This window comes from Scleropages formosus, chromosome 7 (assembly GCF_900964775.1).
Source record: "Scleropages formosus chromosome 7, fSclFor1.1, whole genome shotgun sequence".
Lineage (NCBI taxonomy): Eukaryota > Metazoa > Chordata > Actinopteri > Osteoglossiformes > Osteoglossidae > Scleropages > Scleropages formosus.
In genome coordinates this window covers 30,162,091-30,174,932 of record NC_041812.1, presented here as the reverse complement: position 1 = coordinate 30,174,932, position 12,842 = coordinate 30,162,091, and the positions used below count along the sequence as shown (strand labels likewise).

At 45.5% G+C, this 12,842-nt stretch overlaps 1 protein-coding gene across 6 annotated transcripts in view; it reads left to right on the top strand.

Moving 5' to 3' along the window:
• LOC108929064 (transcription factor 12-like) overlaps positions 1-11,953 on the top strand; it is a 70,054-nt gene extending 58,101 nt beyond the window's left edge. For 4 of the 6 annotated variants that reach the window (XM_018743367.1, XM_018743365.1, XM_018743368.1 and 1 more), the window contains 8 exons: positions 2,770-2,843; positions 3,419-3,490; positions 3,955-4,146; positions 6,769-6,880; positions 8,429-8,594; positions 8,945-9,177; positions 9,431-9,584; positions 9,780-11,953. In XM_018743367.1, coding sequence (XP_018598883.1) covers positions 2,770-2,843; positions 3,419-3,490; positions 3,955-4,146; positions 6,769-6,880; positions 8,429-8,594; positions 8,945-9,177; positions 9,431-9,573 — 992 coding nt within the window. In that variant the 3' untranslated portion in view covers positions 9,574-9,584; positions 9,780-11,953. The remainder of the gene's footprint in view (positions 1-2,769; positions 2,844-3,418; positions 3,491-3,954; positions 4,147-6,768; positions 6,881-8,428; positions 8,595-8,944; positions 9,178-9,430; positions 9,585-9,779) is intronic. The other 2 variants (XM_018743366.1, XM_018743370.2) reach the window with 1 other exon arrangement.
• Positions 11,954-12,842: the final 889 nt, after the last annotated feature.

Here is a 12,842-nt window from a genome sequence, read left to right as displayed (position 1 = left end):
CACCAAGACACGCCTATACCCTTCAGTTGCAGAGGAAGAAACAAGCAACGAGAAAACTGTTTTAAAAAGTGAATGGTAAAATTATGTTTGTCCCACGTTGTATTGAGGGGACACCCCGTGTTTGTTTTAGCAGTTGTGTTCCAGTTCAGCCTGCCAGGGTGTGATGTAGTGAGGACAGCTGTCAGCCCCCCAGCCCACCCCACCCCACTCCACCCTCATCCTCAGCTGTTGTCCCAACTCATGCACAACTGCTCCCCCCACGGACAGGGCTTGGAAAAGGTGTTGTCTGTTAGCCTGACCCTGGGTGTGAGGGGCTGATGAGGATGTTGTGAGGTGGGGCTCTGCAGGGTGTTGACACTGATACAGAACCTTCACAGGCCCAGCTCTGGAATTAGCTTGGGAAGGGGTTACACAGTCCAGCTGTTGTTCAACTGATTCTCCGCATAGGTGTGGAGATGGACATGGGATCATGTGATTCTTCAAGTACTAAAGTGAGAAGTGTAGGTGTGTATATTTATAACTTCACTGCACTGTTGTATGTTAGAGCTCACACTAAATAGGATGTAACGTTCAGGGGTGTTTTCGGTGATGTGTAGTTTAGTCTGATGCCAGAGTAACCATCTCTGGGAGGTTAGCAAGCAGCGAAGCAGAACCATTCATGTCAAGATGCCCAGCGGAAGAGTTATGTTAGTAACTTGGAGGTGGACTTGTGCCAAGGTACCTACGTTCACAGGTGGGGCTCCTCTTGTCCATCAGCCCTGACCGGCACCTCCAGGCTGCTGCAGAGCATTGACGTGTTCATGCTGCGGGCCGGCTGCTGCGAGGCCTAGTGGGGGTACTGAGAGCTCAAGTTTACTCTGCCTTCGTGGCAACTCGATGGGTGGAGGCAATCCTGTCACTCTCTGGAAACCTCTCTATTCAAATACATGATGAGGCACCTCGAAACACACCGACCAACAACTCGCATACTGACGTGCACACTACTACTACTGCTACTTCTTGAGCTGACACCAAGATGAAGAACTCTGTAGAAGAGCATGGGAAGCATGAAGAAAGGATGGTCTGTAATCACTCTGGATATGATGGGGTGAACAGTCTCAGCAGGTTGTTTCATACAACACAACTGTAGATGAGAAGGATACTTTCCCCATAGAGTAAATGGAGCACTTCCCAGCAGCCAGATATTTCATCTCTGACCACTGTCATAACAAACAGCTTGTTAGTTTCTGTTGGGGGGGGATTGTGTTTTGGAATTTCAGTATGAGTAACTATGTTTGTATAGCACGAAAGAACTTAAGTCCTTTTGAAAATGTTTTGTCTCTTAATGTTTTCATAATTAGGATAATAACATGGATTTTGAGAAATGAAAAGTTTATGCAGCAGATATATCCACTTAATTTCCTGTCCTTGGATAACTATTATACAATAGAATGCTAATTAAAGCTTTTCCAAGGCTTGGTGCAAGTTAAAAAGAAAAAAAAAAGAAAAAAATGGATGTGGATTGACCTTGCTCTTGTGAAAACTGGTGGTTGTAACTTTTTTTTAGTGAAACATTTCTGGAAAAAATATGCTGTTTGTCAGTAAAAAGGCAAAGTTATCTCTGTGCTGGAGAGCAAGGGCAGGCTAGAGAGAAGAGATGGGAATAGTTCTGACACGCAAACTAAATAAAAAGGAGAATCTAAACAAAGTCCTCATTTGTAGATTAGACTAATTGTACGCCGGACACAAAGTCCTTGCTCTGTAATAAGGAACAGACCTCGGCTGCGAGGGCCCGGCCCAGACGCGGCCTACAAACTCTGCTTTATATAAATAACCTGGGAGGTTTGTTTACTCTTGGACTACATCAAAGATTTATGAGCTGTTTTGATATATACACCATTGGCTTTGTGTAATTCATTACTTCCTGTTGTGCTTTGCTGGCCAGTTGGAGTCTCAGTGCTATATTTGGCCAAGACCAAGCATTGCTCTCATTATCCCTCAGGTCTGCATACGAACCATGAGCTGTTCGTCCTTTGTTTCTCGTGCACTTGAGCTTTGTTCACTCTTCTTCTCTATAGTTTGCCTCCCTACAGTGATATCGGATCAGATGAAATTATAGAGAAGTGAAAAATGTTGAGGCTCGATTTAGCTGCCTTTATCTTGGTGTCCCCTAACGTTCTGTGAAAAAATGGTCTACAAATCCAGTGGCCATTCTGAGTCTGCACTGCTGTTAGTGTTGTCTGTGTGCGACACTGTATCTGTACGAGTAGGTGTGTGATGACAAGTTCAAGTTGGAGTGCCTGTACGAACGATCCGTTCAGTTGCGCTCGCTTTTGGCACCCTCTTCGCTTGCAGGCCGGTTCCTCTGTGGCGTGTGGCTGCGGAGCTGGGTGGGCCGCTGCGGGGGCAGCGTCGAGGGAAGGAAGTGCATGCCCTCCTACAGGGCTCTTTCCAGAGTGAGCTCCAAACAGAGGCTGCATTGTTCCGCTGGTCTTTGGGCGGCATTAGTTCATTAATGGCCGGATGCGGCGCGCATCCTAACGGCTGCTGCGGTCCTGCCGAGGCCAGCCAGTCACAGGAAATGATTCAACCCAAACCCAGGAGAACAACAGCTCACAAAAGAATAATGGGATGGGACAGGATGCTGGCCTGTGCGAAGCGCACAGCGTGCTGAGTGTGGACAAGCTTTGTTGCTCCCCAAAGCTGCAAAGTGTTGACGTTCTGATGGCATGTGCTGGCTATTATGTCGCCACAGTCACCTTGCTCACTCTCTCTTCCTACTCTCTTCAGGTACCAACCAGTGGCCGCGTGCAGCTGGCCAGACCCCGTCATCTCCGAGCTACGAAAACTCCCTGCTCTCCCTGGTAAGACCCTGTCTGGAAGAACTGCCCAGTTTTTATCAGTCACACACAAATACAGGCGTGTCCAGCAACCTCCGACATGTCGTTGCTCAGAGCATCCTGGGACAGTTGGGGACTCCGGCCTTTCCGGGGACATTTCTGGCAGACAATTTTGTGGACTCTCACAAACTGATCGTAAGGGTGTGGTCCCTGCCATATGTCCTCCTTACTCTCCACCTGGCTGCCAAGGCAGCTCCAAGGTTCAAGGGACAAGCCGGGGCCCACTGATTCTGGAGCTCAGCACTCGCCGTGACCCACGCCTGCGCGCTAACATTTGAACATGAGCGTACCAGCCACCTGCAGCCGCTTGCACGCTTTCCTGCAGTCACATGCGGAGGAAGAAGGCGGCAGGCTAGGGTGGATGGCTGTAATTTCTTAGCCTGAGGCGGGGGTAGTGTCACGGTCTCCACTGATGCCGAAACGAACATGTCAGCGCCTTTGTGTCTAACTTGGCTCCTCGACTGTGTCTGTTTTTCTTTCGCTCTCCGTTTTAAACCTGTGTCCTGTTGCTCTCGTGTTCCTTTCTTGACCTTTACCAGAAAAATCGAGTTCATCAGCAGCTCCACGAGCATCTACAGGATGCAATGTCATTCTTAAAGGACGTTTGCGAGGTACTCGCTCCCTTCATGCATGGCGCCACGTCTTTACCCATCGTCTTCACCTTCTTTTGGTTTTGTTTCCGCGCACTTTGCCAAGGGTCCATTTTGTTTCCGTCCCCACATTTGTGTGCCTTATTTCCTCCCTGGTTGCCATTTCAGCTTGCAGTGCCACACGAGTGCGCCGGTCACCTCAGAGGAAATAAAATGCTTGGTTTCATTCCGATGACCAGATTGGCAGGGCCTGTAATGGGGAAACCCACTGACTTTGTCATTGTCACGGACCTGTTCCTGCTGCTGATGCACAGGTTGAAATGGCTCTGTGTACCACGTTCATGGGTATTTTCTGTGAATATCTGGTTTCCTTTATAGCAGAACTGCATGTCTGTGCAGACCATATATAATCCTCCCTGTAGTGTCTTCCATTTACTTTTTACACTTCACTACAAACTCTCCCTGCTTCCTCCCCTCCTCCCTAGTCCCGCATGGAGGACCGGCTAGACCGGCTGGATGATGCCATTCACGTCCTGCGGAACCACGCGGTGGGCTCCGCTCCCAATCTGCCCACGGACTTGCACAGCATCCTTGGACAAGCGCACAGTGCCCCAGTGGGGACCATCGGAACAAACTTTCCAGCTTCAGGATTGCTTTCCAGTCGGACTGCGTCTATGGTATAATGGGTTTTGCTCATTTGAAATGAACTTTTTACTGCTTCACTAGTTCTCTTTCATTAATCAGCAAAATATGCCTTGGTGGTAGGTTTTTTTTTGGATCGTTCCTGCCTTTGTGCAATCTAGAAATGTCCAGTAACGTGTCCACAGCCATTTTCTATTTAAATTCAGCTGTAGTCTTTGATTGAAAGGTTAGGGGCCTCTGTGTGTGTTTTCACTGCCGCAGCAAAGTGCTTAATGGAGCCATATCGATAGTGCCGTTCTGCGCTCACATGCATATTTTCCACGTGTGTAAGAAGTAGTGAATGGGGAAAGCAGATGGGTTGGACCCAGGCTCGCCCGCTCCGCTTTGGGGAATGTCCCGTGAGGAGTGTGGATACTCCTGGCGGGGTAAGGAGGGTGCTGGAACGCTAAGCTTGGCTTGACACTTCTTACACCTCCTCCTTGCGTCCTTCTCCAGAGACAGGATTTGAACACAGCTGTAGTGTAAAGTAACAAGAGAGGAAACCGCTTTTAAATTAATCCCCAGGTAGTGGAAGGTAATTCAGTCCTTATTTATTTCTCCTTTTGGCAATATGGGAGACAGACTTAGAAAGCAGGGTGTGGGTGGGATCCGGATTAAAGCCTTTTCGGACTGAGTGCGCTGAACCGATGAAGTCAGTCCTGCGAGTGAGCTCTGCAAAGAGCAGGAGCAGGAACTGGCTTACAGCTGTTTCTCACTGCTTTCTGTGTTAACTTTACACCTCTGATCAAGACACAGGTTGTTGTCATGGAAGCAGACATGTATCACTCTTAAGTGGCTCATGTTCATTTCTTATGCCACACGTTTGGTCCTCAGAGTAAACTGCTCACAACATGAAGGCCTGTGGGAAATTTGACAGTGCTCATCCGCAAGGGACAACTTGGAAAGTGTACAGCCAGGCCAATGGACCAAAACCCCAGAGAGGCATTCCTACCTGAGTAGGATGCACGCTGAGATGCAGACATCTTTTCTCAATCATACTACACACAGTAGGAATGTTGTGTTTCTATGAAACGATAAGGAGCACTATTAATGCAATTTATTGTCCTCAGGCTTTCCTTTCATTCACTTTAATGTGTTAGGTAGCAAGAAGTGTGATAAAGGATACATCTTTATTTTGTGACTCCTCTTTATCGAGTGTTTGTATAAAATTTTCCTGTTTGACTCCACAGTACTTGGTTCTCAAATCTACATAGCTATAAGGGACCAGCAAACAGGCTGAGCACTCTCTTTGGTGAAGTTTTGCAGTGTCATACAGAGAACTTCCAGACTTCCTGCTTCTGTTTTACAGCTACTTTCTCATTCGTCTTACTGACAGCAGACTGCATGGTTCTTCACCACCTAAAGAGTAGTGGATCACACAGATCTGATGGCAGGGGGTCCCGGCTGGCCGGCTTTGTGTACACTGCTCTTTTCTCGCAGCCTGAGGTTTCTGCACCTGTAGGAACACGTCGGCTGTTTGTGTAGTCATCGGCAGCTTGGGAGGGCCACATGGAGCAGGGCGTTCTAATGGCTTTCTCTTCGCTTCTGATGGTGACGTGGGCTGCAGCACAGCGACATTTCACAGCGGGGGACTGTGTCTGTGTCCCAGAGGCTTCAGAGAGGCAGGGGTCAATGTCTACATAAACACCCTGCTTGCTGGAGGAACCAACTCTGGGAGAAAGCTTGGCCCGGTCTGGCTGCTTCCCCAAGGCCGATTTCCCTCCAGCGAGGAGTTTTCCAATAAAATCTTGTTTTTGAGGATACGGGCAATGCGGGACTTTATCCATCCCGCACATCCAGAACAGAGCTCTCAGCTGTATGATAATGGAAATCCCAACTTGTGAACAGCAGCCCTTGTGTGTTTATTGATGTGAGTGCTCCCCCTTCAGTGTCCTAGAGGCCCTCCTTCTCTGGCACCACAAGCCCCGCCTACAGATGAGCACAAAGGCTTGTTTGGACACCTGTTGAGAGCACGACAAAGATTAGTGTGTGGAAGTAATGGGAGATGTTAAGTGGGGGGGCAGGGTTAACTGAGGCCAGCATTGAGGATTTTCCTTTGGGAAAGAAAGACAGAAGCGCTGTGCCCCTGCCCTTTCCCCTCTTTTCCCTTCTCAGACTCGGACCCTTAGTTTCCCATCTCCTCAGTTTAATAATTAGCCGTGTAGCTGCAGAACATGCATTGATTGCAATTGTAGGCCACTGGTGGTGCCCTCAGTGACACTGGTATTGTGGGTTGCTCTGAAAATATGGGCCTAGGAAATCAGGTGTGACACACGTTCCATAAAAAGCCACACCTAGTTACTGTGAGTGCTCACTGTCACTTCTTGGTGCCCAAAGTGCACTAGTTCCAATGAAAAATATGATGCTATAGCACCCCCTGGAGGATGACTTGGATGCAGAGTTTGGTTTACATCATCTGTACACCTCATTGCTTTGGTAATTCTTGTGATTGGGCAATTTCCAGACCGGAGAAGTGGGGAATAAATCTCTCGGTGCACTTACTGGACTGAAGCAGTGATAGTATTTCAACAAGAGTTGAGCGTTTATGTTTGTTCTCAGTGTAGACTGTAAACTTTCCACATTAACTTCTGGCTGTGCTTTTTCTTGGGTTGTGCCAGGTCGCAGGTCACCGCGAGGATGCCACCAGCCTCAACAGCAATCACGCTGGGCTGCCTGGTACCGGGCCCACCTCCAGCTCGGAGCTGAACCACCAGAGCGACGGTTTCAGAGGTCAGTTGGTTGGTCTTGGTACCACCCCTTATCACTTTCCTTCAGACTTTTCTACCAATGTCTTCAGCATTCACTACACATTACTTTGGCCTAAATAAGAAATTCCTGCTGTACACTATGTACTAATTAATAGAAGCTTTATAATACAGATATACAGCTTAATTTCTCTATAAACCCTTGGTAAAAGTGTAATAAATAATTCTTTGTGAGACTTTTAGTGTTTATTCTGTTTTCATCAATTGCTTGTCTAGTGCTGGGTTATAATAATCCAGCGCCTATCTTGGAAATGTAGTGTGCACGTCTGGGTACACCCTGGACAGGATGTGTCGGTCACAGGACTTTTAGTATCTTCTATGAACTCGAAACATTAGAACTGCCTACTTCTATACACACACACACACACACACACACACACAGTCTAAACCGCTTGTCCCATTTGGGGTCGCGGGGAGCCGGAGCCTAACCCGGCAACCCAACCCAGGCTGGAGGGGGAGGGGACACACCTAGGACGGGACGTCAGTCTGTTGCAAGGCACCCCAAGCGGGACTCGAACCCCAGACCCATCAGAGAGCAGGACCCGGTCCAACCCACTGTGCCACCGTGCCCCCGCCTGTCTACTTCTAAATTACGAAAAATAAAGTTGTCATCTCCCGACTTCCTTTTTCATCACGTAAGGGTGACCACTGTTCATCATCTTCTTGCTGTTTTTGCTTTGCTTTATTATCTACGGTCAGTGAAAGTGTAACAATAGAAATCTGCCTTGATTTATATGCTGCATGGGATCTGTAAAAGTCTAGGATATAAGTATTAAATAAAAACATTGTAAGACATTTTCATAAGCTTCAGGCTTATTAAAGGTAACTTAAAGTACTGAAAAAATGTCATTTCAATGTACTCGTATTTTTGTTATCGGTCATGGATATTCGCAAACCCCAGACAAGAACAGTAAACACTAAATAAAGGAGGTACCATACTCCCATACTGTTTGGCTGTGTTTTGCTGCCAACTCTAAGTGCTCTCCTGAAACACAGGTTACTTTTTCTCCTGTACAGACACATTTTAGAAAATAGACAAGTGAAGAAAGGTTAAATAAAATTGTTCCTATCTTCACAAATGTGTAGCTTAAAAGATGTTAACACAAAGACCTAGTGTACACTGTCCATATTCCATGTGTGAATATCACGCTATGCAGAAATACTCTAAGGGAAATGGATCATCCAAATTATTTTTTTGTCATATGATTCATTTTACCATTTGTTTTGCTTTTATAGTTTAACTGTTGTTTATTTCACACATCTGTGCGTAACATATACTGTAAAGAAGGGGTGTGATATCATATTAGCATGAGGCTAATATCATTGTGATGTGTGTTTACAACGATGATGGCAGCACGCGTACAACACGAGGCTCAGCGTCTCCCGAGAATTTGCAATTTAGCAGTTGTTTGTTCTACTATTTGCACTTCTGGTAGATGCTAAACTGCATTTCGTTGCTGTGTACCTGTACTATGCAATGACAGTAAAGATCGATCGATCTATCTATCTGTAGGTCTTCCAGGAGGCCTCGCTGGCCAGGTGACCCCTGCTCTGGATCTCAAGGTGGAGAACCAGGACAAAGAGGAGCTACATGACAGTCCCTCCTCTGAAGACATCAAGTCTGAAAACGAGAGTGACAAGAGGGACATCAAGATTCCCCGAGGAGGCACCCGCACCAGGTAATTCCTGAGAGGGAGAACTGGAAGACCTCTGGCTGCCTGCTTTCCTAGACATGGTGACTGTGCTTTCTGTTCTAGCTGAGTAGTAATTCCATAAAGAGCATGACCGGGTCCATTAAGGGGCTGACTTTCTGGGCAAAGGTTGGCAGGTTCAGAGTTTAGGAGCTACATTAAATTCTACCACGCAGCTGCAGGTTTAGCAGTATAGAATGAACGGAAGGCTCTGCACCATTAATGTGATGTAGGTGACATTAATAACCAGTGACGCCAAACCATGTTCCATGGCAGTACGTTGATCTTGTCCTGGGGTCTGTGCTTATGCATGTGTCTGTATGCTCTGCCCTTTGCAGCAGCATCAATGAAGATGAGGAACTGAACCCAGAGCAGAAGGCAGAGCGAGAGCGTGAGCGCAGGATGGCCAACAACGCCCGTGAGCGGCTGCGGGTGCGGGACATCAACGAGGCCTTTAAGGAGCTGGGCCGCATGTGCCAGCTTCACCTGAAGAGCGAGAAGCCGCAGACCAAGCTGCTCATCCTGCACCAGGCCGTGGCTGTCATACTGAGCCTGGAGCAGCAAGTCAGAGGTCAGTGTGCTGCCCTTCCTCAGCGCCCTCCAAGGGTCACGCTCTGCTTTGCCTCTCCAGGATCTTTCTGGGGTTTTTCCTGAAGGAGCAGGGGCTGTGAGAGAGTACCAGGGGAGTGGAATGAGAGAGGAAGAGAAGCACTGGGTTTGATGGGAGGTTGCTGGGAGAAAAGAATGACACAGGACCTCTTAACATTGTCGGGGAGATGAAGTGGCGTCCCACAAACCCAAATATGTCTTTGCGGACCCCACAGAGCGCAACTTGAACCCCAAAGCCGCTTGTCTGAAGCGCAGGGAGGAGGAGAAGGTATCAGGCATGCCGGCAGACCCCCAGCAAGTGCATCCTGCAGCCCACCCTAGCCTTGCTGATGGTGTTAATCCCATGGGCCACCTCTGAACTGTGGCCAGGTATGACTTCACACCCATCCTTTGTGGATCATGGTGGGAAATTGCTTGATATCTAGCATTAAGGACACAGATTTTTGTGCAAAACGAACGGGAAGTAATGTTAAATAATGAGAAAATGTTACTTTTCCAAACTGTGCCACACTGCTGTCTTGCATTGCTTGCTAACGAAGGCCTGTTTTTGTTTGTTCCCTGCAGATCAAAATGATCCAGAACAATTGTGTGTAATGAAGAGATGATGACCTTGCTTCTCAAGGACAGATGGAATTTGCAGCTTTGTGAAAAAAAATCTAAAGACAAACCACTTGCAGCAAAAATCCAGAAAAAAAAGCAATTCTTTGATTTAAGAATTTAAAAAAAAAAAAAAAAACGGACAGCCTGGACCGCAAATGGCGAGTGAACATCTCTCTGCGAAGCCATTTGGCACCAATCAGCGAGTTTCTGCCCACAAGTGAAAAGTTCTGCACATAGTGTCCTGTCCTGCGAAGCAGTGCGTCGCACCGGAACAATCGGAGGCGGTGGCGATCTTCTCCACGCCACAAGTGGACATTGACTTGTGCCTACGCTGAATTGACAAATGCATTGTAACCACAATTGCTTTGCTTTTTTTTTATTATTTATTATGTTACTGAGTTTATAAGTCTGTCTAAAGGGAAAGTGATGAAGTATTTTGTTTTTGAGAAGCTTTTGATGATGATGATGATGATTCAGTGGATCTGCAGTTTGCCCTTCACTGGTTGTTCTTCAGCTGGCTGGTGCTGAGCTGTTTAGGCAACTTTAAAGTAGTAATACTAACAACATAACTGTACTCACCGCTTATTGATCGCAATACTTGCCCTAACGTTAAGTGGTGGCGGTGTTTGGTGAAGGACTCAAGCAACCCATTTTAAGCATAGCGTAATACGTTGTGTTTTATCAGTTCGGCAGATAAGCGTTTAACCAAAACTACGTGCTCACAAGTCTCTGGTTAAGATTGTGTGCTCCTTGGGCTTGGCGGTTAGCAGCCCAGTTAAGGGGAGCAGGAAAATGCGGCGCGACTGTCTTCGAGAACTCTGCCGGTTATGGAACATTATGGCTTGAGGAAACTTCAAACTGTGGTTTTCCTAAAACATTTGCTGCATACTGACCAGTTTTCTGTCATGTGCTGCTGGCAGGCATAGGGGAGAAAAAATGACTTGCCCCACCATTTGAACACCCTTAGCATTCCCTACGTACTTGACAGTGTCTTAAATGAAGGGACTAGGCCTCTGGTTACTCTCATTTCTTTGCCATATAGTGTTCCATGTGAAAGAAGAGACTCATGCTGAGTTGTTTTATGTTGGTCGAACAGTCACTCGTACAAAAGTCATGTTTTGGGCTTCTGTGCTGGTTTCCAGTGGCATTTACATAGTTCTGCAGTGGAACAATAGGTCACTCTGAGTAGAAACAAAACGATGACCATATCATCATCTGGCCAGATTGAAAGTGTTGTTGTTTTTTTTCCCTTCTCTTTTAATAAAAAAAAGAAAAAAAAAAACAAACTTAAAAACTGAAAAAATATATGGAAGTACATTATTCAAAGTAACCAAGTTAATTGCTTTATTTGTAATTGTATACAAATCATTTCTCTAGGCTTCATAGATGAGCTTGTAAACGTCAAGTGTGAGTTAGCAGAAAGTAATTCTAAGTTATTTAGAATGGCTTTTGTTGTTCTTTTCTTCTGAGCATTGAAGTACTGAAGTTACTTACTATTCTGATTTTAAAGGGTTAACCTGTGTGTGAGGGGAGCCGACTGCAACTGGGTCTCTCTGGCAGGTGGTGAGACAAACGAACGAAAGCGATTCTGAGCATTTTATTTCCATGCTGGAGAGTGGCACTCACCACTTGATATTTTTAGTTTGCTCTCTCTGTCTCTGTGCTTTCATTTCCTTTTTTCTTTGCTTTCTGCTAGTCTCTCTTGTTTTCCTTTTTCACTTCATACATTCTATAATTTCCATATCGGCTATATTCATTTTCTGACCCTGAAGACAAGGCTGAAAACTCACACTTTAATTGGCTATGCATCAAGAGAATTTTAACTTTCCATTGAAATATTATTTAACACACTGAATAAAGTACATGCTTTGTAATTGCTAAAAAAAATCTGTTATATAACTATATATGGCCTTGTTCTTCATATTAGTTTCTGAGCATTAAATGTTAGGAAAAACGCTAGAGATAACATGTATCACCGCCTGTACCACAGGTTTACCCTCGTTTCTGTTTGTTTTGTCGGTTTGCTTTGGTCCTCTTTTTGCTTTGTTAGATGCGCCCGACGCCCATTTACTTTACCTTCATAAAATACTGAAAAATATAAAATAAAAAACATTTGGCTTATTTTTCACTGTAGTTAGTCTTTTATACGATAATCTTGTAAGAAAATTTATTGAATCCTAAATATTACTCTTTCTAGATTTTTGAAATCGAAAATTTTCAGTAAAAAGTTTCTTACTTTATTTTACTATATTAGGTAGTAAAAATAGGGTTATTTACCATAACCTGTGAATTTCTATTAGAAATGTACAAATAGCATCCTAAGAACAGAGTAGGATTGTAGCACGCAGTCTAGTGTGGGGTCTGTATGATTTTCATTGTCCCCCAAGGTGTGCTTCTCATTGCGGTCTCCATTGTTGGTCCATTTCAAATTTGTACCAGTGTAAAAAAAAAAAAAAAAAAAAAAAAAAATTCAAGGTATTGTTGATGCACATCAGAAACCAGCAACAAGTTGAAAAATTTCTGTCTCTGTAACAGGAAATACAATATGTATATAACATTAATGTAGCAATAAATGTGCCATTTTTTTTAATGAGGTTGTGCCTTTAACTTGCTGATTTTGCTTGCTTTTTTTAGCTGGCGTTTTGTCTTGTGAAGAAGAACGTCGTCCATCTACCTAATGAAGCCACACATTTTGTACATCATAAGGACCTAATGGCTCTTCTGTCACACCAGCAACCATAGAGTCCTCAACAATAGTAAATGTGTACTCAATGACCAGCGGTGCAAGGATAGACCTTGCATTGAACACCTGAGGGGGAAAAATATCAGTAGGCCGTTTATCGTATCTCTTCTGAAGAATTTAATTCCTGGGGAGTCCCATTAAAAACAGATGTAATCAATAACAGTTCGACTAATGCAGGGTCACGGTGGTCCAGAATGTATCCTGGGCACGCAGGGCAGGGACACCCTGGACAGGACGCCAGCCTGCCTCACAGTTGCTTGTGTTTTACAAGGTCACATCATGAA